Raw genomic sequence first — 27,589 nt, 5'->3', positions numbered from 1 at the left:
TCTACAGGAATTTTGCAACCTATTTCCTTTCTTAGAGTTAAACATGTATCGTCCCAAAATGTTTGAACTTTCATGTCCAAAGATTTTGTGAGTGGGTGTCATTCATGTGACCACATTGTCTCCTGCTGCTGTGACTCACATTGCTTTTAAGGTGTAACAAAGAAACAAATTCAATTTTTTCTAACCAATTTCTCTCCAGTCTGTTGAGCTTGTGTGTCACCCACATAGAAGATAAATTCTCCTTTGTTATTTGTATGTCTAGTTCTTTTTTGTTTTAATGTAGGTATTATTCCCTTTGTGTTTCTGGAGGCCTTGGTATATTTTTCCAATTATTCTGTTTATATGTTTCAGTCTTTATATATACACTATGATGCTAATAAAGAAATAAATGAAGACAAAGGAAAAACATTACGATGATGTAATAGGGAGAATGGAGGAGACACAGCTCCTCCTCCTGATACTTGTATTAAATGGCTCCTCCAGCGACTTTTCTCGAAATCAGTTCTTAGTTCAAGTCGACATCATGCTGGTGACTCTCTGTGCTCTGCTCACTGCTCTAACATGTAAACATTTTGACTTATTTTGCACACATATATACTAATGTCTGTGTGTTTCTCTTGACTGCATGTCTTCTTGTTGTTTGCAGGTGTGAGTGGTGTGACGGTGGTGACACAGAAACCTCCTGTTTTATCAGTGAGGAAAGGAGAGACAGCCACCATGGACTGTAACCTGGGGACTGTTACTAATGAACCTGCTTGGTGGTATAAACAGATTCCAGGAGGAGTTCCTCAGTATGTAGTGAGGTTTCGTCATGACTGGAGTTCTCAATACTATGGCTCTGGATTCTCTTCTCCAAAATTCACATGTACTCATCAGTCAACAACAGATTATCGTTTGATTATCAAAAATGTGGAGGAGGAAGACTCTGCCGTTTATTACTGTAAGACATGGGACACCTCTGTTAAGGAGTACACATCACAGTGATTTACACTGTGACAAAAACTTCCTCACTATTACTTCTGCTTTTTGGGTACAAACTCAGTGCACCATATAAACAATTAGTTCTTAAACATTTCTCTTTTAAATGTATTTATTGTATTTCTTTATTTATTTCCACTTTCACTTTAAATAAACAAAGGACCAGAATATTCACATATTATTCACACATAAAACCTCACATCATCAGCTTTTAATGTTATTGTACTGTAAAACATGTTTGATGAAAAAACATTCTCAACATATTAACTGGTTAATCTGATTTCAAGCCACAGTACGAAGAAAAATGAGACCACACAAATCCTCTTTATATTACAGTTCAATAATTTCACTAATTCATGCTTCACTAAAATTCAGTCAAAAAAACAAACCAAGACTCAGATCAGATCAGCTAGTTGCAGAGATTTATTATTTTGAATCAGCTTTAGTTCATCAGAAGCATGTTAATGAGGTAGAAAGAGAATGTAAACATATACAGATAAGGTAATTTCCCTGTGTTTATTTCTATTGCTTTTTTTGTTTGTTGACGGAGGAAAACACAGGGCTTAAATACACAGGGAGTAACGAGGGGATCAGACAAATCTGGGAGAAATCACACAGGGACATGGAGGAAGCAAAACTGGAAATATTTACAAAGGATGCGAGACTATCAATGTAAAAGACACAGATTTGACACGAAGATCCAACTGACAGCGAAGACAGAGCGAACATGGGTCACAGAGACAAGGGTAACTAACACTCACAGAGAGACATGACTGACTGGGGAGACACAGGAGATGAACGAACACAGAGACAAGGGTGACTCGACATGAAGCGGTGAACACAGGAACAGCACAGAGAAAACACAGCAGCAGAGACTAAACACAGGCTGAGATAAACACTAAGGGAGGGAGAACTAAGGTCACTGAAAACTTAAAAGGAAACCAAAATCATGAACAACAGTAATCAAAGATTATAAATCTAAAACTTGAAAGACAAATATGAGTCGCAGACCCAGTACTGTGACATATACAGTGGGGCAAAAAAGTATTTAGTCAGCCACCGATTGTGCAAGTTCCCCCACCTAAAATGATGACAGAGGTCAGTAATTTGCACCAGAGGTACACTTCAACTGTGAGAGACAGAATGTGAAAAAAAAATCCATGAATTCACATGGTAGGATTTGTAAAGAATTTATTCGTAAATCAGGGTGGATAATAAGTATTTGGTCAATAACAAAAATACAACTCAATACTTTGTAACATAACCTTTGTTGGCAATAACAGAGGTCAAACGTTTACTATAGGTCTTTACCAGGTTTGCACACACAGTAGCTGGTATTTTGGCCCATTCCTCCATGCAGATCTTCTCGAGAGCAGTGATGTTTTGGGGCTGTCGCTGAGCAACACGGACTTTCAACTCCCGCCACAGATTTTCTATGGGGTTGAGGTCTGGAGACTGGCTAGGCCACTCCAGGACTTTCAAATGCTTCTTACGGAGCCACTCCTTTGTTGCCCGGGCGGTGTGTTTTGGATCATTGTCATGTTGGAAGACCCAGCCTCGTTTCATCTTCGAAGTTCTCACTGATGGAAGGAGGTTTTGGCTCAAAATCTCACGATACATGGCCCCATTCATTCTGTCCTTAACACGGATCAGTCGTCCTGTCCCCTTGGCAGAAAAACAGCCCCATAGCATGATGTTTCCACCCCCATGCTTCACAGTAGGTATGGTGTTCTTGGGATGCAACTCAGTATTCACCTTCCTCCAAACACGACGAGTTGAGTTTATACCAAAAAGTTCTACTTTGGTTTCATCTGACCACATGACATTCTCCCAATCCTCTGCTGTATCATCCATGTGCTCTCTGGCAAACTTCAGACGGGCCTGGACATGCACTGGCTTCAGCAGCGGAACACGTCTGGCACTGCGGGATTTGATTCCCTGCCGTTGTAGTGTGTTACTGATGGTGACCTTTGTTACTTTGGTCCCAGCTCTCTGGAGGTCATTCACCAGGTCCCCCCGTGTGGTTCTGGGATCTTTGCTCACCGTTCTCATGATCATTTTGACCCCACGGGATGAGATCTTGCGTGGAGCCCCAGATCGAGGGAGATTATCAGTGGTCTTGTATGTCTTCCATTTTCTGATGATTGCTCCCACAGTTGATTTTTTCACACCAAGCTGCTTGCCTATTGTAGATTCACTCTTCCCAGTCTGGTGCAGGTCTACAATACTTTTCCTGGTGTCCTTCGAGAGCTCTTTGGTCTTGGCCACGGCGGAGTTTGGAGTCTGACTGTTTGAGGCTGTGGACAGGTGTCTTTTATACAGATGATGAGTTCAAACAGGTGCCATTCATACAGGTAACGAGTGGGGGACAGAAAAGCTTCTTACAGAAGACGTTACAGGTCTGTGAGAGCCAGAGATCTTCCATGTTTGAGGTGACCAAATACTTATTTTCCACCCTAATTTACGAATAAATTCTTTACAAATCCTACCATGTGGATTCATGGATTTTTTTTTCACATTCTGTCTCTCACAGTTGAAGTGTACCTCTGGTGCAAATTACTGACCTCTGTCATCATTTTAGGTGGGGGAACTTGCACAATCGGTGGCTGACTAAATACTTTTTTGCCCCACTGTACACTGATTAAGTCATTTATATTATTTTTTGTAGAGCAAATTCAAAGAAAATTATATGATATCATTGAGATTGAAACAATAATGCTCATATAATGGCAATGTTCACTGTATGAAATTATGAATTATTAATATCAGTAATTTAGTCTTTTATAAATAAAAGCTGTTTTGCTGAATCTCCTCCTCTTTCAGTTCTGCTTCTCTGTGTCTTTATAAGCTTCAGTATCTCTTCTCACTACATCCCCTCTCATCTTTCAGGATCAGTTTCTCCACCTACTACTGTGCTCTCATCTCTGCTCTGACGTGTAAGATGTTCTTATTGATTTTAAAATCTGTATATTTTTAGGTAAATCTTTCACTCATTTTTTTTTCTCGGTTTCTTGGCAGATGTTGATGCAGTGATAGCGTTGACCCAAACACCTGCTGTCCACACAGTTTCTTCAGGTCAACAAGCTGTTCTCAGCTGCAACATAGAGAGATATGATGGGAATTATGTTAACTGGTATAAACAAGTTCCTGGAGGGGTTCCTCAGAATGGTCGAAGTTTTGACTATTCTGGCAGCTCACTTGAATTTGGAACAGGATTCTCCTCTGACGGATTCAACTCTAAATCCTCATCAAACATTGATTCCTAGTTCATGATTAATCAGGCAGAGACAGGAGACTCTGCAGTCTATTACTGTAAGATGGGACAACTCTGCTAACAGTGGAGTATCACAGGGATTCACACTGTGACAAAACCTCCACACTGATACTTCTGCTTTTTAAGACTCTTTCACAACCTGGTAAAAGACACCTCTAACAAACAAACCTTCAAATAGTGTGTTATTTGTTTGTTCATTTTTTTTAAAAATATTTATCATTGAAATCATGAACAAAGAAAACTGGGGAAAATCCATATTCATCCATCCATCCATCCATTCGCTTCCGCTTATCCTTTTCAGGGTCGCGGGGGGCGCTGGAGCCTATCCCAGCTGTCAGCCAATAACTACTCATATGCAAAATCATATACAAAAAGCAGACCTACATTTTATGCATGTACGTATAAGTAATATAAATTTAGACACCAGACTCAACTCTTAAATAGTTATAAACATAGATTCAGCATCATTAAATGTAAGAAAAGAAGAAAATGTGTGATGTGTGACGATAAGGCCATTTGCATTTGAACTAAAATTGTTCAAGGAACTGCCTGTAATGGTTCAAGTCTCTGATGGAGCTGATGGAGAGTTTTTAAATGAGGACAATTCACTTTACTTTGTAACAGGATTCTCCTCAGACTGACTAAATTCTACATCATCCTTAGACATGGATTTAGAGTTAAAAGGAGGAGGGTAAGCATTGTACTGCACTGAAACATAGACTCTATTGAGTAGAACATAACACAATCATGAATACTGAGACAAAAAACAAACAAAACACAACTGAGTGACTCAGTTAACATTTCCAACCATTAATTGTAGAACAAAACAAATGAATACAAAAATGAATTTGAGTGTCTAAAACCAAAATGTTTTAGTAAACGCAAATTAGTCAGTCCTCTAATTGTTGTGTTTAACTCTCAAGATGTAGATGAGCGACACTAGTATTTGTTTTTGTGAATCAGGGGAACTATATCAAAACGCCTGTATCACAGTGATTTCATTTGTGAGAAATACCATAAAACTCATGTGGCTCAAGTTTGCATTGAAAAAGGAGCCCACACAGTTCTAGTACTAAAATTATTCTCTTTTTTGAACTCTTTATTCAGTTGTTTAATATTCATAAATGGCGTAACATTTTATCAAATGTTCTTCTAATCCTAAACACTCCAGTTTCATGTGAATTTCCAGAGAAGTTCATACATTTCAAGGTTGTTGATTATGTAATTATAGCAGGTAACTGTAAGGGTTAGCGGGATTCTGATCTTTTCTTTTTTTTTTTGTCCAAACATAAAAACTGGTAATGGTAAAAGCATCAGTAATAAACCTGAAGGACATAGCAACCATCCATCCATACATACATCTTCTTCCACTTATCCAGGGCCGGGTCTCAGGGGCAGCAGCCTAAGCAGAGGACCCCAGACCTCCTCCAGCTTCTCTGGGGGAACATCAAGGTGTTCTGAAGCCAGCCGAGAGATATGCATATCCGGGGTCTGCACCGGGGAATCCTCCCAGTCAGACATGCCTGGAACACCTCACCCAGGAGACATAGCAAACAATTTTTCATAATAAAATGCAGCAGCACAATCTTAAGGGAGCAGAGGGAGACATCACAATCACCAATATTTATTAATACAAAAACAGAATTACCCTCCACTGAACATAAATTACCCAAACATCGCAAACTACGCAGATTTAGCTCCTCCTCCTGTCAGTCTCTCTGAGTTTCTGTCACATATTTAATGGCTCACACCTCCTCTCCTCCTACAGAAGCAGTGCCCTCTTTCTAGGTCACAGGTCTCAACACACAGTGACAACATGCTGGTGACTCTCTGTGCTCTTATCACTGCTCTAACATGTATGGAACCTCATTTATACTTCAGATTAGTAGTTATTTGTTGGATTCATATGTGCTTGTGTTTCTCTTGACTGCATGTCTTCATGTTGTTTGCAGGTGTGAGTGGTGTGACGGTGCTGACACAGAAACCTCCTGTTTTATCAGTGAGGAAAGGAGAGACAGCCGCCATGGACTGTAACCTGGGGACTGTTACTAACACTGTCTATTGGTATAAACAGATTCCAGGAGGAGTTCCTCAGTTTGTGCTGTATTTTTATCATAGCTATAGTTCTCCAAACTATGGTTCTGGGTTCTCTGCTCCAAAATTCACATCCACTCATCAGTCAACAAAAGATTATCGTTTGATCATCAAAAATGTGGAGGAGAGAGACTCTGCAGTCTATTACTGTAAGACATGGGACAGCTCTGTGAGAGAGTACGTATCACAGTGATTTACACTGTGACAAAAACCTCCCCACTGATACTTCTGCTTTTTGATGCTCTTTTTTCACATGCTGACAAAAGACCCATTCAGCAAACTCAGTGTAAACCCACCACCTTCAAATAGTGTGTTTATTGTTATTTTTTATTTTAATGTTCATCAATGAAAACTCAACAACTTCAGACAGTCTGCTAATAAATACTGAATTACTTGTTTTGATATATTTTTACATTCATCACTGAAAGTATAAAATATCGAGGAGTATAATGACCACCAACAACACAAATTGCCATATATATGTACACAATTATGTGCATTTTAAATTATGTGCATCTAACACAATTAAACCTATTATGTGTGTGTCTTTTTAAATAACAGCAATTTGACAAACGGTTTCCTAAAACTCTGATAACTGTCACATTCTAGCTGCAGTAAATCACATTAATCAACCTAAACAGATACTGATAAAGTTGCATAATAGTTTTAAAAATGTTTCATATGAAATAAAAATGCAGCTAAATTGCATTTTATCTGTTGCTTCTCTTGTCACTACAATCGTTTTCACATCTCAGCTGAATATTAAAGGATATTTACACCTCACACTGACAACATGCTGGGGACTGTCTGCTCTCTCATCACTTCTCTAAAGTGTAAGACGTTCTTCTCATCTGTTTCATAGCCCATCGTTTTGGAGAAAGACATTTCACTCATGTTCTTTCTGTGTTTGTTGGCACATGTTAATGCAGCGGAAGTGTTTATCCAGATACCTGCTGTCCACAAGGTTTCTCCAGGTCAAGAAGTTGTTCTCAACTGCAATATGGTTCAATTATGTTGGATGGTCTAAACAATTTCCTGGAGGGGTTCCTCAGTTTTCATTCTGGCAGCTCACTTGGCGTTGGAACAGGTTTTCTGTCCCCAGAGGTGGGAAGTAACCAAGTACAAATACTTACTTACTGTACTTAAGTACAAAGTTTTCAACAAGATGTTCTCAAATGCAACATTGAGAGAGATGATAGGAATTCTATTAGCTGTATAAATAAGTTCCTAGAGAAGATCATCTGTATGTTTCTAAGATTTCTCCATTCTGACAGCTCAAAAGCTTTGAAACAAGATTCTCCTCAGAAAGATTCAACTCTACGTCCTCATCAAACATTAATTATCATTTAACTATCAAGTTCGCAGAAATAGAAGACACTGTACTTATCACAATGTGTTACAAACCTCTTGGCAGTACATATGCTTTCTTAGACTTATTCACAGTATAGTCCAATCAAGAAAATGCAGAGTAACATACAATCTCCAGATAATGTCTTATTAAACATTGGATTTTTTACCGTTAACCTGCTCAAATACAACATTAAAAAAGCTGAAAGCTTTTATGTCGGCTGGTACAAACAGGTTCCTGGTTCTTCTCCTCATTTCTGAGATTTCATCATTCTCACAGGTCAACTGCATTTTCAGCAGGATTCTCCTCAGACAGATTAATATCTAAATCCTGACCAAACACTGATTTTCAGGCTTTTATCAATCATGCAGAGACAGGAGACTCTGCAGTGAGTTCCTGTCAGACATGGGAACACTCTCCCAAGAAAGCTGGTTCATAGTGAAGCAGACTGTGGCCAAAATCTTATTGAGAGGCAGTACAGTTTTGATTAATTCTGACCAATAATGAGGACTTTATTAAATCTTGCACAAACAAGTGACATGAAGGAATAAACTACAAAGAGAGAGACACAGTTATAAAATACAAACAGATGAAGTGAATGAGATGTTGACAGTACAAGTTGGTCTCTACAGGATGTTTCAGTTCCTCTCCCCTCATCAGTGACAGTCAGGAGGTTTTTTTACAGCCATGTATACAAACTGAATCACTGTGGTATTCGGACAAGGCACCAAGCTGATTGTGACAGGTAAGTACTTTTTAACTGATCATAAAACAAGAGAGATTTTGCGAAAATCTGCTGATGACTACTTAGTTCAATATGTTTCTTGTTCAGCATCATTTTTTACGATTTTGTACAATCTGAAATAGTTTCAGGTTGTCTCATGTACAGGAGACATGAATGACATGTTTAAAAAATGTGAAATGGTGTCAAACCAGTTCTATGAAAATGGTGTGAAATATGTTGTTTTCCTGTTCTTATTGCTTTTAATTTATGTTTAGGTTGGTATTTCAAAAACATACATAGGCCCATTTTCTCTTTCTTCAATAGTAGTTAACACTGTTACTAAAGTTCAAAATTACTTTGAAGTGATTAGAACTTTTCTTTGATATGAAAGAAAATTACCCACATTAGCTGACATGTTATGCAGAAATGTGTAGAATTAAATCAAAGACATCTTACATGGAAAATTAAACAGTGACTAATCATATTTTATACTGTAAAAATACAAAAAGAAATTCAAATGATATGTTGGATCCATATATTTTAGTTCATATTTTATACATTAGTTTTGTTTTCTTCTAACTTCATAACAATTGTTATATTTATTCCATATTGAGTCTTCTTGATTTCTTCTGGTTTTATGACCTCATGTCCAATTTCCTTCTTTCCTTTCATTTCTCTTTTTTTGTTTGTCCTTCATGTATTTTCAGACTCCAGCCTCCCTCCTCCTGTCCTGACAGTCTTCCCTCCGTCCAGTGCTGAGCTCCAGTCCGACACAGCTTCTCTGGTCTGTCTGTCCAGTCAGTCTGTGCCTTTTGCAGATGTGAACTGGTTGGCTGCTGGGAGTCCAGTGAGCAGTGGGATCTCTACCAGCACTGCTGTTCAGAGATCAGACCAGACTTACCAAATCAGCAGCTCTCTGACCATCCAGACGTCAGACTGGAACATGGATAAGGTTTATACATGTAAAGTGTCTTTGGGCTCACAGACTTCAGAGAAAACCATCAAGAAGTCAGAATGTCCCACTGAGTAGTCGATGACCAGAATGTGCTTTTAAAATCTGCTTCTTTACTGCTTGTGCTGTTTGCTCATTACAGTCTTTACGTGTTAGAAATCAAAATAATGCAAAAGGTTTAAGTCATGTATTCATTAGCTGGTTTTCAACAAGTATTTTCAGGAATTCATGTTTTGCATTAAATTAATAAAAGCATTGATTTAAAAATGTGTTTTCTTGTGAATAAATGGGATTGTGCCACTGTTTTGCACTAACATAAATTTAAGGTGATTGAAATGAACTGTTACATTTTAGAGAGGGGCACACTGAGGAAAACAACACTCATAAGCACAAAATTTTCAATTTTCTTGCTCCCATAGTTAAAACACAAGTATATTCTGACATACAGACTAAGTAATATTTGACCACTAGAGAGCATCATTTAATATTTCTTCATAAGAGTAAGAGAGAAGGTAAGTGTCACTGGTTTAAAATGTTGGTTGTAGATTTGCAAATGTATCTTCACTCTCGGTTAGTGAAGCATCGCCTCTCTGTGCTTCTGTTTCTTCGTTTCCAGGATGCACCTGCAGGTCTTAGTAACTCAAGTAAATGGCAAATAGGCTCCCTGTAAAATAAAATGGACCTGCTGTTTTTAATGGAAATGTTTCAGTTCATATCATTTGATCATTCAGAGACAGCTGAGCACGGTACGATGTTTGCCTAAACCTAACTTACTTACTGTTAAAGAACATTAATGAAGTCCAGTTATGAAACTAAACCTTTCTGCATCTTTCTGCTGTCATTTATTGTTTTCCATTGAACATTAAAACCATTACATATAACCAGTCGGTAATATCTAACAAGAACAGAAGTTGAATGAAAAACACAAAACACTGTGCAGAAGACCCAGGACCATGACACATGAAGGCAATCCATTCCTTCCACTTTTGTGAAAAGGCGTCTCCTTTAGACCTTTGCAAGAAACCCATCCTCTCATAAAGATATCCTTTATATACACATTCTTTGAGCTATTTGTTTTGTAACCAACAATGAGCTTATTTTTTTTTTACCACAACATCCTCTTTAATTACTCCAAGATACAGCATCATGGGATCTACAGGGATTTTGCCACCTATTTCCTTTCTTAGAGTTAAACATGTATCGTCCCAAAATATTTGGACTTTCATGTCCAAAGATTTTGTGAGTGGGTGTCATTCATGTGACCACATTGCCTCCTGCTGCTGTGACTCACATTGCTTTTAAGGTGAATGTAAGGAGTAATATTTTAAATTGAATACGGTACTTTATGGGCAGCCAATGCAAGCTAGCTAGAACAGGAGTAATAGGGAAAAATTTCCTGGTACCAGTCAAGAGGCGGGCTGCTTCATTTTGGTCTGTTTGTAGTCTAAGAAGAAGAGAAGAGGGAAGACCGTAGTACAAGGAATTACAATAATCCAACCTGGAGGTCACAAACGTTATCTTAGTGAACTTCTCAAATCACATACTCCTGCTAGAACACTTAGATCCGCCACTCAACTACTTCTGACCCAACCCAGATCTCGGCTGAAGTCCCTGGGTGACCGTGCGTTTGCTCTGGCTGCCCCGGTACTGTGGAATACCCTTCCTCTCGACCTCCACGCATCTGATTCCATTGCACTGTTCAAATCACGACTAAAAACCCACTTATTCAATCTTGCCTTTCCCTCTAGTTAATATTTCTTTTATGATTTTATATTATGCACTTTTATGCTCATTTAACTTCTTGTTTGCTCTGTACCTGTTGCTTTCCTATGTATCAGTGACAGCTACCTGTTTGCATACCTAGTACTTGCTTTGGTCCTATTTCTATTATCTTCCTTCTATTCTCTATGCTACTTGTTAAGCACCTTGGCATACCCTTGGTTTTTAAGTGTGCTTTATAAATAAAGTTTATTATTATTAATACAAAGCTTTCACCATCCCTGAAAACCAAGTTATCAAAATATTCAGTTTGAAGTAATTTGATTGAAAACATTAATCCAGGAAAGTATTCAGGAAAGTAATCACTCTAGAGTTGTGACTGACAAAAGAGCTCGTTTAAAGAGCTTTGATGAGATTTGACCCAATGCGAGAAAAAAACTGAAATAAACACTGAATTACTTTTTTGTGACTAATTTTAACATTTATCACTGAACATATAAATAAGCGAGGAATTTCAATATGTGCACATTCATCTGCAATAACACAAATGATTATACACAAAATGCTAACAAACACACAAATGTGTATGCTGCTGTATGTGATTTGCTTTAATTACATAAATTTGATGTATACTAGTCTATAGTGTTAAAACTGTTACATTCCAGCTGCAGTACATGTGGCAATAATCAGACTAAAAGGATAGTGTTTGTTACACAATGAGGTTGTGTAAAATAGATACATGTAAATGAAGAACTGTCAACTGTCAAGAAAACATTTTTATATATAAACTGAAAATGCACTTAAATTTTAGTTGAAAATCGATCATAAACACACTTGGGTAGAAAGAAAATGGAACGTGTGGGCATAAGGACATCAGTTATAAATATTTGTTTCTTTTACATTAACTGTTCGAGAACATTATTTTACGACAGACATGAGCATGAATGATGAATATGAATCCAAAACATTGTGAAACAATGTGAACAACAATGACAAACTGTTCATAAATCATTTGATCTATGAATGAAAGTAGTTTTGTTGAACCACCTCCTCCTTTGGTTTCCTCTGTCTTTATAAGCTCCAGTATCTCTTCTCACAATCTCACTCACATCTCAGCTGAACAGTAAAGATCATTTACACCTCACACTGACAACATGCTGTGGACCCTCTGCACTCTCATCACTGCTCTAACATGTAAGATCTTCTTTTTATTCCTATTTTTTTATTCCATATTTAGAGCTAAAATTTATCTTCAGTTTTTTTCTGTGTTTCCTGGCAGATGTTGATGCAGTGATCGTGTTGACCCAGACACCTTCTGTTCACACAGTTTCTCCAGGTCAAGAAGTTGTTCTCAACTGCAACATAGAGAGATATGATGCAAATTATGTTAACTGGTATAAACAAGTTCCTGGAACGGTTCCTCAGTATGTTCTAAGATTTCATTATTCTAGCAGCTCACCCAGCTTTGGAACAGGATTCTCCTCAGACAGATTCAACTCTAAATCCTCATCAAACATTGATTACCAGTTCATTATCAAGCGAGCAGAGACAGGAGACTCTGCAGTGTATTACTGTCAGACATATGATGACTCTGCTTCTGCACCCGTATCACAGTGATTCAGGCTGTGACAAAAACCTCCTCATTAGTACTTCTGCTTTTTGAGAAACTTTTACATGCAGAAAAAAGACCCATCAAGAAAACTCAGTCAAACTCACCACCTTCACATAACATGTTGATAAACACTCAATTTTTCCATTTTTAATGCTTTTTAATCTTTGTTATTAAAAGCATAAAGAACAAAGCACTGAAATATGTACATCTCATTTACTCACATCAGCCCAAATGATCATTTAAACCAAACTATCCAACATACAGTATTATATGTTGCTGTTTTTAATAAATTTTATAGACACTACTCACATGTCTAACTGTTACATTCCAACTGCAGTTTAACTTATTGTTTAAAACAAAGTGTTGTTAACATGCAGTTAAACAAAAATACAAAGCTATACTGAAGATAGTTTAGAACATCTAGGACATCTTCATTTACATTTAGTTTGTATTGATCACAAACATATTTATAAGGCGGAAAGAAAATGTAGAAAGGTGAGGTAAAGAACACTAGTAAATGTTTGATACTTTTACAACCACTTTTCAAGAACATTATTTTTGTCAGACATGGTGATTAAACATGACTTTGGTAATTCTGATGGTGTCATTTGTTGTAGTTATTGTATTATTATTGTATATATTTGAGCTAGTCAGTTTGAGCTAGATCAAATGATGAAGCTCAAACTGACTGACATAATACTCATGGGAAGGAAATAAACAGTATCTACTTCTTCTTCCTGGAATTCTGTCAAGAATACTTGAATGTCACATTTAGTTAAGCAGGACTCAGAGCTGTGCAGTCAAAAGGGGTTTTATTTACAACACCAGGTGAGTTATTTACATATATACGGGAATAATGCAAAGAAGGTTCCAGGGATTTGAAGAGAAGGTCGGGGAAAACTCACTCACGCTACTCTTTGTTTCAGTCCATAACAGGAAACACAATTCCACACTGTGACTCACTCTCACTCATGCTTATCCATGTCAGGTCCAAGGGAAACAAGCAAGGATCCAGGAAGATCTATACAGGGAGACGAAGACAGATGTTAGAAGAAATACCAGGGAACACAGGGAAGTACACTAGAGAGAGCCGGGCCTACACTAAAGGAGGTAAGTACAACGAGGAACTTAGGAGGAACGGCGCTCCAACAAGGCCTTCAGTACTGCCTGGATCGATTAGCAGTGACGAGCAACAGGTGAGTAGCACGTGGGTGTAGAAGCCAAGAGGACACAGGAAACCAGACGACGACTTGGCAGAAAAGGTGAGGACAGCACCTTGGAGCAGCAAATGGAGCACCATGAAACTTTAATGAATTTTATGTATTTTCACTTAAATAATTAGTACAAGTGCCCATAAACTACCAAATGATGATCTGTAAATGTTCTTGAAAGTGACTGTTTACACTTCACAGTCATGTCAAAAATACATTTCTTGTATTTTCCTGCTCTATTAGCTGGTCCAAAGGCTATGTGCAAATAGAAATTATAAAAAATAAGACTTTTATTTGCAAAAGCAAACAGATAGCAATAGTATGTTCCCCTAACATCACATGCTTTGTTATTGATGACTAATGAATAAAAAGAACAACAAAGAATACAATACTAATTTAGAATTATTTTACAACAAACGAATGCCAACAAATTGAATAACAAAAGCACAATAAACATTCAACTTATTTGAAATGAATAAGACTTTGACATAAATACCAATTTTTGGTTCACAAATACACAAACACACACACACACAAATATATATGACCTGAGGACTATTACTCTCAGTGGTGGTCGTTGTTACACACAGATTCAGTATTCATCAGTGTGTAATTAGAAACACATTTATAAGGCAGAAAGAATGCCAACCCAAATTTATATTTGGGTTGGCATTTCAAAAACATAGGCCTGTTTTCTCTTTCTTCAATAGCAGTTAACAGTGTTACTGAAGTTAAAAATTAATTTTAAGTGATTAGAACCTGGCCGTACCATTTTTTTTAAAGAAAGAAAAATGCTCACATGTTATGCAGAAACCAGAATTAAATTCATGACATCTTACATGAAAAGTTAAAGAGTAGCTAATCATATTTTATTTTGGGAAAACTTAAAAAGAAATTCAATTGCTATGTTGAGTTATGTCTGTATATTTTTGCAAATAACAGTATAGTAGTATTGTTTTCTTCTAATTTCATAACAAATATTATGTTTATTCCATATTGACTCTTATTGATGTCTTGATTTTTTTTGTTTTCATTATTTCATTTCATTTCCTTTGATTTTTCCTGAACATCTTTCATGTATTTTCAGGCTCCAGCCTCTCTCTTCCTGTCCTGACAGTCTTCCCTCCGTCCAGTGCTGAGCTCCAGTCCGACACAGCTTCTCTGGTCTGTCTGTCCAGTCAGTCTGTGCCTTTTGCAGATGTGAGCTGGTTGGCTGCTGGGAGTCCAGTGAGCAGTGAGATCTCTACCAGCACTGCTGTTCAGAGACCAGACCAGACTTACCAAATCAGCAGCTCTCTGACCATCCAGACATCAGACTGGAACATGGATAAGATTTATACATGTAAAGTGTCTTTGGGCTCACAGACTTCAGAGAAAACCATCAAGAAGTCAGAATGTCCCACTGAATAGTCAAGGACCAGAGTGTGCTTTTAAAATCTGCTTCTTTACTGCTTGTGCTGTTTGCTCATTACAGTCTTTACATGTTAGAAATCTGAATAAAGCAAAAGGTTTAAATCATGTATTCATTTGCTGGTCATTAACAAGTATTTTCAGGAATCATGTCTTGCATTAAATTAATAAAAGCATTGGTTTAAAAAAGTGTTTTCTTTTCAGTAAATAAGAAATTGCGTCACTGTTCAGTAAGATGTCTCACTGAATAGTCGAGGATCAGAATGTGCATTTGAAATTGGCTTGTCTACTGCTGTTTACTAAAATATATTCATGTTGGAAATCTGAATAAGGCATAAGATTTACACCATGAGTATATTTTCTTGTCATTACTGCATAGTTTTAGGAATTCATGTTTTGCTGTCTTTTTCCTTATTTTAATAAAATGCAGTTTAAAATATTCATACATGAATTTTTATTTTTATTTTACATAAAAAACCTTAATTAAAGTGTTGTTCATTTAAACTGTACTCATACTTCTTTCTTTCTTGCTTTTGTTGTTTTCATCTTATTTTTGCCAGAAAAGGCTTAAGTATGTGTTGTTTGTCACAGCGTAATGTACAATCGCTGCACACCAGTGAGCAGCGCTTCTTAAGTTTAGATAAACATACAAAAGGTCACAGTGACACTAAGATGACGTGTTGTTTCTACCCTGCATTAATTTGCATCCTCAGTCAGTGAACCATCACCTTTCTCTCTCTTCTCTTCTTTCCCAGGATGCACCTGCATGAGTTCATCTATTATTTATAGATATATGTAAATGAAGAACTGTCAGCTTTCTGTTTTAACTAGTCAGTTTTCACAGCCGTAGTCATCAAGTAATATTTTTATTTTTTCTCGTTAAATATAAAACGGAGTAGAAGAGCTTCAGCTGTGCACACCATCTTTTTTTCAATCATGACCCAATATATCATATTATTATTTTAACATGCATTTAACATGCTCTAAATTACATTTAATAATAAGACAGAATTAAACAAAAATTAATCACCAATTCTAAGATCTGACTAGAGTACGGTGTACATTTTAGGACATCGTCAGGTATCAGACAAAAAATTGTCAGGTGTCAGTTGTCAAAAAAAAAGTTGTCAGGTATCAGAAAAAAAATTGTCAGGTGTCAGAAAAAAAATTGTCAGGTGTCAGTTGTCAAAAAAAAAAGTCAGGTATCAGAAAAAAAATTGTCAGGTGTCAGAAAAAAAGTTGTCAGGTGTCAGAAAAAAAATTGTCAGGTGTCAGTTGTCCAAAAAAAAAAAAGTCAGGTATCAGAAAAAAAATTGTCAGGTGTCAGAAAAAAAGTTGTCAGGTGTCAGAAAAAAAGTTGTCAGGTGTCAGACAAAAAATTGTCAGGTGTCAGTTGTCAAAAAAAAAAAAGTCAGGTATCAGAAAAAAAATTGTCAGGTGTCAGAAAAAAAGTTGTCAGGTGTCAGAAAAAAAGTTGTCAGGTGTCAGACAAAAAAGTTGTCAGGTGTCAGACAAAAAATTGTCAGGTGTCAGTTGTCAAAAAAAAAAAAGTCAGGTATCAGAAAAAAAATTGTCAGGTGTCAGAAAAAAAGTTGTCAGGTGTCAGAAAAAAAGTTGTCAGGTGTCAGACAAAAAAGTTGTCAGGTGTCAGAAAAAAAATTGTCAGGTATCAGAACACAAGGTACCAGAGAGAAAATCTTCCTGCAGGTGGCGCTGTTGTCATGTCCCACCCGAATTGATTTCCAAATACGTCATCAACGTGTGACCGTGGGAGAGCGTAAGGTCATTGACCTCACCGGAGTTTTACCGTGGTTCAGGCTCCTAACGACACAAGGTAAGTTTAACTTTTTCTCCCTTTTGTTCATATTTTTGCCACAGTTGTGTTATATTAAGTTGCAGTTATGTTGTGAAAGTTACATATCAGAGACGGAAAGCCAGTTTTGTACGAAACCAAATCAGTACTATTTTTGTCTGGCTAATTCATTCTAGCTAGCGACAGTGGTGAAACGTGATTCAAATTTAAACTGTTCAGTAATTGTTTTGTATACATTTCAGCAAATGGACAAGGTGAAAGCTTACGAGCAGCCTGCATCCTTTCTGTCGCTCTTTTTCTTTATTTCTCTTTTCTATATTGCTACTGTCGGGATATTTTTTGATCCCGATTTTTTTTTTCTGTTATTGTTTTTAGACTTTGCTGCAATATGTCATCTGACGATGATGAAAGGAGTATCCGACTCTGGCTGGTTCCCATGACTGTACCAAAAATACTTTTTTTTTTATTAAAAAAAGAGCATTAAAAATAAATGACTAAAGTACAACTTATTTATTAACTACTGCTCACCTATTTAATATCAAAGAAGTGTATTTTTTGCTACACGTTTTATTTGTGGGCACTGAATTGACGATGCTTTTAGTGTAATTGCCACATAAAAAGATTTAGTACTTTACTGGTTAATTACTTATGTTCAGTGTAAGAGGTGGGTGATCAATTAGACTGTTGTTGTTACACTTAACCTTTCAAGATATGATGATAATAACATTGTTCAACAAAGGCTTAAAACAAAAGGAAATCAGCTGTGCACTGAATTCATATGGGCATAAAATAAGGTAAGTCTGCATTTCAACAGTTTCCGTGACAACTCTCTAAAATGACAAAACATGCAGTTTGCATTCAATATAATGTAAGTCTGTGTTGTCTTTTAACAGTGAGAGGCATCTGAGACGAGTTTTAAAACTTCTAGGGTTGAAGCGAAGATGCCCCCAACGACCTTTTACTGAAATCCACAAAGCTGTGGAGGTAAGCGTTAAAACATCAGTGCAAAAAATATATATTTTCCTGAAGTCTGTGTCATGAGCTATTGTAGAAACAATAAATGTTATTTTCTGTAGTGATTAAAAAAAAAAACATTCAATTGTCTGTTTGTTTGTTTTTTAGAGTGAGATGAAACAGTGGTCTCCTGAACAAGGAATCAGGGCAATGGTAAAGCGGGTAAGGGATGTCAGAGGAGTGCGGCCTTGTTACAGGTTGGTTAAATAGTGTGTATATAATCAAGTATTCTCTTGTTTTACTGTTGAGCTCATAGTAAAATCTATTGTTACTGTAGAGACGATGTTGCTAATATAATGAGGTATATGGATGCAAGTGTTCTTCAGAGGAGATCTCCTGGAAAGAAGAAAATTCCCCGTCGGAATTACATCAGCCGTGGTCCAAATGACACATGGCACATTGATGGTATTTATTTTATCTTTTCAATTAACCTTCCAAACATGTTTTGATGGTACTTCTGTTGAAACAAATTGTAATTATTATTTGTTGTTTCATATAGGCAATGATAAACTGAAGTTCTTTGGAATGTGGATACATTTGGGGATTGATGGGTAGGTTTGAATATGGCATTCGCTACTTAATTTATTATATTCAGTGATAGTACAAAGTTGCTTCAAGATAAGGATGTGCGGTAAACTGAGGTGTTATCTCTCCTGAGGAGTCTAGGGCAGGGATGGGCAAGTCCAGGCCTCGAGGGCCGGTGTCCTGCAGGTTTTAGATGTGTCCTTGATCCACAGCTGATTCAAATGGCTAAATTACCCTCACAACATGTTTTGTAGTTCTCCAGAGGCCTGGTAATGAACTAATCATTTTATTCAAGTGTGTTTACCCAGGGTGATATCTAAAACATGCAGGACACTGGCCCTCGAGGTCTGGATTTGGCCAAGCCTGGTCTAAGGGACCAAGATAAAGTATGAATAGTGAAGGAGTATTCAAGATGGCGGTTTTTAAAAGGCTTATTTCCTGCTAGTCTTAAAGTTCCATTTCAGACTGGCAGTTAATTTCAGGGAGGGCCAAGACCAACACAACAAACAAAACATCCCTGATATAAAGTAAACAGAATTTAACTCCAAAGAAAATAAAATGTACAATTTACGATAACCTACCTAACCAACACATAAACAGGAGAATACAAGGGATTACAAAACAAAAGGCAGCTCTCCCCTCGCGTCAGTCTGAACACAGTCAAGAGTCACATTCAATTCCAAAGGCATGTAAGCCTACACAACTATGGCAGTCAAAATGGCCGGAGGAACCAGAAACAACGCCTAGACATAATACAATGGAAAACCAGCATACTCTTTGTCAGGGGAAGACATTTGTTCAAACACAAGCAAGAGAAATAAGACACTGCAGACCAAACTCAGTGTATAAGAGCGTGCGCACGGGTGAGTGTCTCTGAGGAACACACACACCGAATGCAGGCTTGCTTCCTTTATTTATAGGAAAAAGCAGGTTACATAGTACTTTCTCTTTTGTGAGAAGTCGAAGAGAGGTTAGGCATTAGATCAGCTTATCTGATCTTTCACACACTGGGGTAAGAATACAGAAGTATATCATGCTTTATCTGACATCACAGACACTGAAGTAAAGAATGCATCATTATATCATGTTTGTCAAACATCTCAGACACTGAGGTAAGGAATGCATCATGTTTTCCTTTCAATAGACTTGGTTAGGTGATTCTTCAACAATAGGCTTGGTTATGTGAAAATATATGAACACTTGAATATAAGGCACACTTGATTATATTGTATTTCATAAAAATCCTCTGTCACTCTTGGGGAATGTAACAAAAACCAAACATAGTGCCAAAACATGATTAAATCATATGTACAAGTGGCCACTTTTCTGTTTCTTTCTTTTCAGATTTTCCAGGAAGGTTCTATGGCTAAAGGTGGGCACATCCAACCGCAAACAAAACTTTGTGGCCAGATACTTCTTTGAGGCTGTTCAAGAACAGGGTGGTATGCAATATACTAAAAAAATGGGGGGTTAAAAAAGATTACATTTTGTTAATAAATTTATTTTTTCATCATTCACTAATTATCTTCAGTTTGTGTCTTTAGGCTGTCCTCAAATGATTCGGGGGGACAGAGGAAAGGAGAACCTTGTTGTGGGTCAAATGCAGATGGCATTTCACATGCGAGATCTTGGGAATCAGGCATGGAGGTGCTTCAGAATGGGGACATCAGTGCACAACCAGGTATGTCTTTAAGCTGGTAAATGACTATTTCTAAAGTAACAACCTGACAACAAAACTGATAATGTCATGTTTCTGTTGTTTAGAGAGCTGAATGTTTCAACAGTATTTTAAAGCGGACATGGATTAAGAAATGGCTGACAACATTTGAGGTAAAGCAAATCTTTCACCTGTAAAACCTATTAACAAAGACTAGCCATCAAAATTTCGTTAAACATACGATGGATTAGTTTATCTGAAAACACAAGGCCAGAATCTGTGTTTATGTACATCTGTACCTTTTCACTAATGAAATTCTCACCTTCACAACTTATGTCTTTTTCAAAACAACATGCGTAGGCCATGATGGAGTCTGGGATCCTTGAACTGGACAATCCTGTGCACATGTAAGTTAATATTTTTAGACATGAAAAATAATCAAGCAGCAGTATGAAAGTATGTGGTCTAGGAATGCCTTTGTTTTTTGAGTACTGATTAAAATTTAGCTTTTACTTATTCTACCTCAAAGAAGCAGATGAACATATTAATTTTTTAATTCTCCTTTTTCATAGCAACTGCTTGCAGTACTCACACTTGCCACTGCTTCAAAGAGACTTAAAAACGGAGCAAACAGTTTGGAACACCCATGACATCCGCAAGCAACGCAATGCACCTGGTCCATTTGGGAAACCCGACCTTCTGTTTACCTCACCACCTCCTGGTATGTCATTTGAAAGCCTGTGGGGTTTTATTTTTTTGTTTTTTTAACTTTCATTAGTTTACTTTTACTTTGATATAGCACTCTTCACAGGATAAAAACCACAAAGTGGCTTCACAATAATATAAAACAGATGAACATAAAACAGCACAATCGAACATACAGAATAAATGCAATCAAGGAAACGTAATGATGGAGGCAGAGCATTCCATGACCTGGGAGCCACCGCTTTGGAGAATCTCTTGCCTCTGGTCTTCTGGTGGGACTACTAACAGCCATTGATTAGATGATCACAGGCTGGGAGAGGGAGCGTGGGGTTCTATAAGATCAGAAATTAAGGCAGGAGCTTCACGATTCGGAGCATTGAAAGTCATTACTAAAATTTTAAAATGAATTTTCTAAAATATACTGGAAGCCAGTGTAATGAGCGTAAAACTGTTATAATGTGCTTTCTCTTTTGTGTCTTCCGAAGAAGCCTACTTGTAGTACAATAAGAGATTTCTGAATTTCTACTGTCAATACTAAAATGGCTTCATATTGACACCTTTAACTAAAAATTTATCTAAATGTTTGAGTGATATTTCCATCTTTAAGTTTCTGTAATAACATCTGTAAACACTGACTGCTTCTTATACAGGTTCTAGAACAGCTTTGTCATTATTCATTTATTTTTAACATTCAAAGTGAACATCTTTTCAATATTGTCTTTCATTCGCAGGATATGGCAATGTGCTGCACATTGTTGACCCAGACCTTTTAGACTATGCCAAGCAATTAATCTGTGAGAGGGAAGAGCCTTCACTGGTAGCAAACCAGGAATTCAGAGACATGTGCCAGAACATTTTAGAAAACAGCCAGTTTCCCTGCACACCTGATGGTTGCCTTGCTGCATACCTCATGCTAGTCCAAGAGCTCACAACTGCCATGAACAGAAATGCAGTTCCTACACCTTCTACGTTTGCCGAGGCAAATGACATATACATCTTTCTGAAGAGAGAGAGGATGGAAGGTGCACCAGTAAACATTTCCAATGACCAATAAAATCATACAACAGTGTTTGTTAACATTTATTTATCCTTGTTTAAAATCAACAGGTAATTTGAAAACTGTCTGACCAACAAAATGTACAATAAAATTTTGAAATACAATTGACAAGGTGCCATCTTTCATAATGATTCAGTGTTTCATTTACCACAACTTTTGTTAACAAAATGTAGAACATAATTCACATTGAAAGACTTTTGAACTGCAGACTGTAGCACCATTACCACTTGTAGCCATATCGGCTCGTAAGATCAAGGCCTGACTTGAGAAACTTAACAACATCAGATGCGGAAGGCCTTGAGTCTGGGTCATAGCTCACCAAACCACCAAGAAAACTGTTTTTGTCACTGAGATGTGATAGGGCATGTGGTGGGGTTTTGGTGGCCATTAGTGCAGCCAGTTCTCTTTGTTTTTTAACCATCCACGGAGCGGAACCCGTCAGGATCTCCAGATATGTGGCTCCGAGGGACCACATGTCTGTCTGGAACGAGGCCTCTTCAAACATCAGTATGCATTCAGGGGCCATGTAAAGATATGTGCCACCAGCTGGACCAGTAGCCTGGGCAGTGAACTTACTCCCTTGACGAAGCATCACAGTGTCTCTTATGTTTGCCATGCCCCAGTCTGTCAGGACTGCCTTTTTAGAAGGGTGGTGAACCTATAAGGTATATATAAGAACTTACCAGGTTGTCTAAAATTTCACAAATGTTATCAAAAATGTCATTCCAAAGACCACAGCTCATAATTGGGGAAAAAAAAAAAAACCCTCAAAGCTTTTAGCACCCAGATCACCCAATCACTGCAGATTTATTCTGAGATTGTTTATTATACCAAACATTAAAATTAACAGATTGGTTAATGATCCAACCCGGTTTTATAGTCCTGTGCATTTTTTAATCCCCATTCCACTTAAGCAAGTGGTACAGACTAATAAAAGAATAGAAACTTTCAGTTTGTAAAGCCTAAACTTACAACATGTTTGGGAATTTTGTAGGTGTGCAAGAACCAACATATTAAAGAAAAATTGGACTATTAAAGAAACAATGTAAGGCTTCTTACTTTAAAAAAAAATCCTTTATATGAATATGCCAGAAAAGTTTCTCATTGTTCAAATGTAGTGTTTAATAGACTGAAGAGAATAAAGTTAAATAAATAATATACTATTTTTATTTTGATCTTCAAAAACAAAGTGGAGAAAAAGAAAAATACAGTATGGCTTACCATGACATTTGCTGGCTTTATATCCTGGTGAATGATTCTCTGTGCATGGATGTACTCTACTGCCATGGATAAGTCCAGTGATATGAAACCGGCATCATCCCCTTCAAGCTATCAAGACAATATATAATATTAATAAAACAATGCGTAGCCAGGTGTGACAATCTAACATGTCTACCACTGGAAATGTATTACTTCAAATAGGATTAGTATTCAAATGCAATTGCCATTTCAATTTCAATAAATTACAATGGGACCTAAGACCAACAAAGTCAATGTTTGGCGGTGACAATCAAAAAGCCCTGATTGCAGTCCTCTTGCGAAACTGTAAGCAGAGGTGAATGGTGTGTGTGAGCAAGGTGGCCAACCAATCTGACTCAGTTACACCAGTCCTGTCTGGAGGACTGGACAGAAATTCCTGAAAAATATTGTAAGAATATTGTAGAAGAAAACCTAAAATGTCTGGACCTCATCCAAGTAAAAACAGCAATTCTACCAAAACAGTAAGGGAGCTTATTATTAAAAATTTAAGATTATTCTTTTACTAAGTTGATACTTTTCTGGCATTTGACAATTAAAGATCATTTTGGTAATTCTAAATGGTTGAAAACATGAGAGAAAAATAAAGGAATCAGTCTTTTTATATGTTGTACACAAAGATGGTTTCAAGTACATATTTAAACAAATGCCAGCAATAAAAAGTTCTTTTTTAATATGAGGGTATTAAGATAATTAACATCTACCTAAATGTATTAAACATAAAGTTATGAGTATTGGTACCTTCACCAAGCAGCTGTCTGTGTGAAGCACTTGCTGCAGGGTTGCGCCATGAATGTATTCAGCTGCCAACAAAAAGCAGGACTCAGTGCGGGCAACTGCCATGAGTCTGACGATGTTGGGGTGAGACAGTCTCCTAATAAAACAGAAACATGTCCGAATAAAAAAAACAAAATAGAGGCATATTATGTTACAGCTTGAGGAAGAATCGATTTTGACAATGAAAAAAAAAAAGTGTGTCAAAGTTCTTACAGTGAAACATTTATCTCATGATGAATGTCGCTGTCCTCCATCCCTTGTTGGCCACACATGATCCTTTTAACAGCTGCTGGAGTACCATGAAAAGAACCTCTATATACCTTGCCAAATGTTCCTTCTCCCAGTAGATTGTCCTCACTGTATGTAATTAAAGCCTCTTCCACATATGGAACACGTGGAAGATACACTTGGGGATAAAAAAAAAAAACACAAAGTAACATCCATTAACATACAGCTACTGCTAATCATTCTTCTATTAACTGCTGGATCACTAATATCTAGGTTTACTCCAGGAACTTGAGTACCAAATAGTGAAGAATGAAAACCTTTATTTACAATTTTGTCTGATGATATGATGTTAGCCCTAAATGGGAAAGAATGCTTACATGATGGCGATTTTGGAGTTGGGTTGAAAGACTGTGCAAAATCTATCAAAAGCCCACTACTTCCAGCACCTTCAGATAGCTCTTCAGCTCCCTCCATAGCTTCTTTTGACTCAATAACTGCATGTGGTAACATGTCTTGGCTCACTGCTCCACCTGGACCTAGAGATGACCCTACATTTTCCTCCTTCCTTTGCTTGGACTGGCTTTTCTTTCTGACTCTCCCTGTTTCAAATTCAGCTGAGCTGGATGTTTCTGCATGGAAATCCTATGAACACATTCAGCCAAGATATACTTTTTGCAGGGTGCACTGTGAAAATATCCACATTTATGACAATGATAAGAAATTAATTGTTCTGTTCAAGATGAAGCCATGGTTTTACCTGTTCTGCAACACTTTGTCCTATGAGGGTTTCAGGAAGTTCATCTGCAGAATAAGATGCATATTATATACAGTAACTGTGCAATGACCAAGCATAGTAAACAAGTGTGTAAAGGTTGGAAATGTAATGCAAAACAAAAAAGAAGTCAATTTTAATGATTTAGTTAGATGTCCAGGCATTCACCTAAACTGCAACTTTCATCACCACCCACTTTAGTTACAGGGTCTTCATCTGTAAAATAACACATTAATTGCAATATATCTGAATAATGCCCAACATGGCCAGTGTACCATGTTCAATCATAACATCAAAAATATTCAATTTGGTTTGGGCAGGCACACACCTGAGATGGAACTTTGATCATCCAAACACACGACCTCTGTACAAAAAGTAAAATTATTTCATACCATACAAATTCGAGTGCTAGACAGTAGTTAATAGTAATATTGAACACTTTATTACCCAGTTGTCGTCGCCCGATGTATATTGTTCTTTTCCACATATGTGTAATATCAGAAACAGTTCCGTATTCTTTGTGGAACTCCTGCTTACTCCACCTGGTCCCGTCAGAATGGCAAAGAGTGAACTCACTCCCCTCAGTACGCTCTGGCCAGAAGCGTTCTTTGCCTATGGTAATTAAATCATCATAGGTTTCATGGCCTTGAAGAATGATTCGAGGTGGAGCTTCGTCCATTATTAACTTCTGGTACCGTCCACACTTTCTATGAGTTCTTGGCTTCCACTCCATGGGAGCCAGTCTGACCTAGCATCAAGGAAAAAAAGGGAAATTTATTAAAAAATAAGCCAAATTTAGAAAGTTATTTTTTAATATATTGCTGATAGTCATACAGGTAGCTTCACTTTTTAACTAACCTTCAATAATGATTTGGCATGGTCCAAACGTTTATCATTCAGTGGAAACTGCCTTTTCTTTACTTGAGGCTGTAGTAGTTTCTTGGCTTTACCAAAGGCCTCTGCTGCACCTGTAATGGATGAAGCTGAAAGTTAATCAAACTGATCCACAGCGAGTTCTATATTACAAATGACCTTGAAGCAAAATAATTGTGGTTTTCTTACTGAGAAATTCATTGCCACGTGTTGAAGTAGTGTCATCTGCAATATAAATAGGGCATTGATGTGAAACATGTGGTTTATAGAATTCTACTACAATCACAGACTACTGCACAGTCATCTGCTTTCAAAATGTATTGCATCTATTAATAAAGTGGTTATTCAATCATAACCTGCTAAGCATATCATGTTAAATAAAGGAGATTGTTTTGCATGTTGTTCAAAAGTATCAAAACCTACCTGATTTTTCTGCTGTCAGGAGCTTTTTTATGTTGTTATCAAAGCCTTTTTGGGTAATCTCACCTTCAAATAAAATTTTAAAAGGGTAAGTAGTTATAGATTGACTGTAGGAGACAGATCCTACATGACTATCTAACTTTTAAATTGCAATCTTTTAATTTTGTGAGAAATTTAACTTTTGTCATTTTTATTTATTTATTTATTTTTTTAAATCGGGCACTCCAACAATATCATAAAGTAATAACTATATACATCTGTTAACATGCATATTAATAAAGAGAAGTAAATATGAATACCATACATGTTAAATAATTAAAGCATGATATTGTCAGGGTTCTTTGCAGTTAAAAAAATTAACTTGCAAGCATTACCAAAAAGTTTAATAAAGTGTTGGATTACCATTTTCAAGGTCTTTTTTAAGCTGCTCGTAAGCTTTCAGCTTGTCCATTTGCTGAAATGTATACAAAACAATTACTGAACAGTTTAAATTTGAATCACGTTTCACCACTGTCGCTAGCTAGAATGAATTAGCCAGACAAAAATAGTACTGATTTGGTTTCGTACAAAACTGGCTTTCCGTCTCTGATATGTAACTTTCACAACATAACTGCAACTTAATATAACACAACTGTGGCAAAAATATGAACAAAAGGGAGAAAAAGTTAAACTTACCTTGTGTCGTTAGGAGCCTGAACCACGGTAAAACTCCGGTGAGGTCAATGACCTTACGCTCTCCCACGGTCACACGTTGATGACGTATTTGGAAATCAATTCGGGTGGGACATGACAACAGCGCCACCTGCAGGAAGATTTTCTCTCTGGTACCTTGTGTTCTGATACCTGACAATTTTTTTTCTGACACCTGACAACTTTTTTGTCTGACACCTGACAACTTTTTTTCTGACACCTGACAACTTTTTTTCTGACACCTGACAATTTTTTTTCTGATACCTGACTTTTTTTTTTTTGGACAACTGACACCTGACAATTTTTTTTCTGACACCTGACAACTTTTTTTCTGACACCTGACAATTTTTTTTCTGATACCTGACTTTTTTTTTTTTGACAACTGACACCTGACAATTTTTTTTCTGACACCTGACAACTTTTTTTCTGACACCTGACAATTTTTTTTCTGATACCTGACAATTTTTTTTTTCACAACT

General features: G+C 37.0%; 4 protein-coding genes across 7 annotated transcripts; 3 read left to right on the top strand and 1 right to left on the bottom strand.

Annotated features, from left to right (window-relative positions):
- The first annotated feature begins 6,030 nt into the window (after positions 1-6,030).
- On the top strand, positions 6,031-9,631 carry LOC112435735 (immunoglobulin lambda-1 light chain-like). The gene is made up of 4 exons (XM_024804692.2): positions 6,031-6,108; positions 6,205-6,527; positions 8,406-8,439; positions 9,126-9,631. Exons 1-4 carry the CDS (start codon positions 6,069-6,071, stop codon positions 9,446-9,448), a joined length of 720 nt encoding a protein of 239 aa, XP_024660460.2. The 5' UTR covers positions 6,031-6,068; the 3' UTR covers positions 9,449-9,631.
- Positions 9,632-12,243: 2,612 nt separating this feature from the next.
- Positions 12,244-15,322, top strand: LOC112435715 (immunoglobulin lambda-1 light chain-like). The gene is made up of 4 exons (XM_024804614.2): positions 12,244-12,283; positions 12,369-12,513; positions 13,690-13,811; positions 15,000-15,322. Exons 1-4 carry the CDS (start codon positions 12,244-12,246, stop codon positions 15,320-15,322), a joined length of 630 nt encoding a protein of 209 aa, XP_024660382.2.
- A 1,263-nt stretch (positions 15,323-16,585) lies between these two features.
- LOC143418379 (uncharacterized) lies at positions 16,586-22,197 on the top strand. Its single transcript, XM_076883225.1, has 13 exons — positions 16,586-17,156; positions 17,511-17,548; positions 17,845-17,929; positions 18,029-18,119; positions 18,258-18,346; positions 18,427-18,554; positions 18,649-18,700; positions 20,019-20,116; positions 20,219-20,355; positions 20,439-20,504; positions 20,692-20,738; positions 20,904-21,052; positions 21,768-22,197. Exons 2-13 carry the CDS (start codon positions 17,524-17,526, stop codon positions 22,088-22,090), a joined length of 1,290 nt encoding a protein of 429 aa, XP_076739340.1. The 5' UTR covers positions 16,586-17,156; positions 17,511-17,523; the 3' UTR covers positions 22,091-22,197.
- On the bottom strand, positions 22,096-27,575 carry LOC143418380 (uncharacterized). Of its 4 annotated transcripts, XM_076883228.1 has the most exons (13): positions 27,096-27,575; positions 26,823-26,874; positions 26,424-26,486; positions 26,190-26,225; positions 25,986-26,095; positions 25,575-25,875; positions 25,456-25,491; positions 25,296-25,343; positions 25,113-25,156; positions 24,341-24,533; positions 24,092-24,224; positions 23,315-23,422; positions 22,096-22,751 (listed from the first exon to the last, which is right to left on the bottom strand). In XM_076883228.1, the coding sequence occupies exons 2-10, from the start codon at positions 26,869-26,871 to the stop codon at positions 24,495-24,497; spliced, it is 726 nt and encodes a 241-aa protein (XP_076739343.1). In that variant the 5' UTR covers positions 26,872-26,874; positions 27,096-27,575; the 3' UTR covers positions 22,096-22,751; positions 23,315-23,422; positions 24,092-24,224; positions 24,341-24,494. The 4 variants fall into 4 exon arrangements, with proteins under 4 accessions (XP_076739343.1, XP_076739344.1, XP_076739342.1 ...); XM_076883229.1 differs by lacking the exon at positions 25,296-25,343 and having other exon boundaries at positions 26,823-27,575; XM_076883227.1 differs by lacking the exons at positions 25,296-25,343; positions 25,456-25,491; positions 25,575-25,875; ... (3 more) ...; positions 26,823-26,874; positions 27,096-27,575 and having other exon boundaries at positions 25,113-25,289.
- Between the last annotated feature and the right edge of the window lie 14 nt (positions 27,576-27,589).

This window comes from Maylandia zebra, linkage group LG4 (genome assembly GCF_041146795.1).
Source record: "Maylandia zebra isolate NMK-2024a linkage group LG4, Mzebra_GT3a, whole genome shotgun sequence".
NCBI lineage: Eukaryota > Metazoa > Chordata > Actinopteri > Cichliformes > Cichlidae > Maylandia > Maylandia zebra.
Note: the sequence above shows the minus strand (reverse complement) of the source record. Positions and strands in the feature narration are given on the sequence as shown.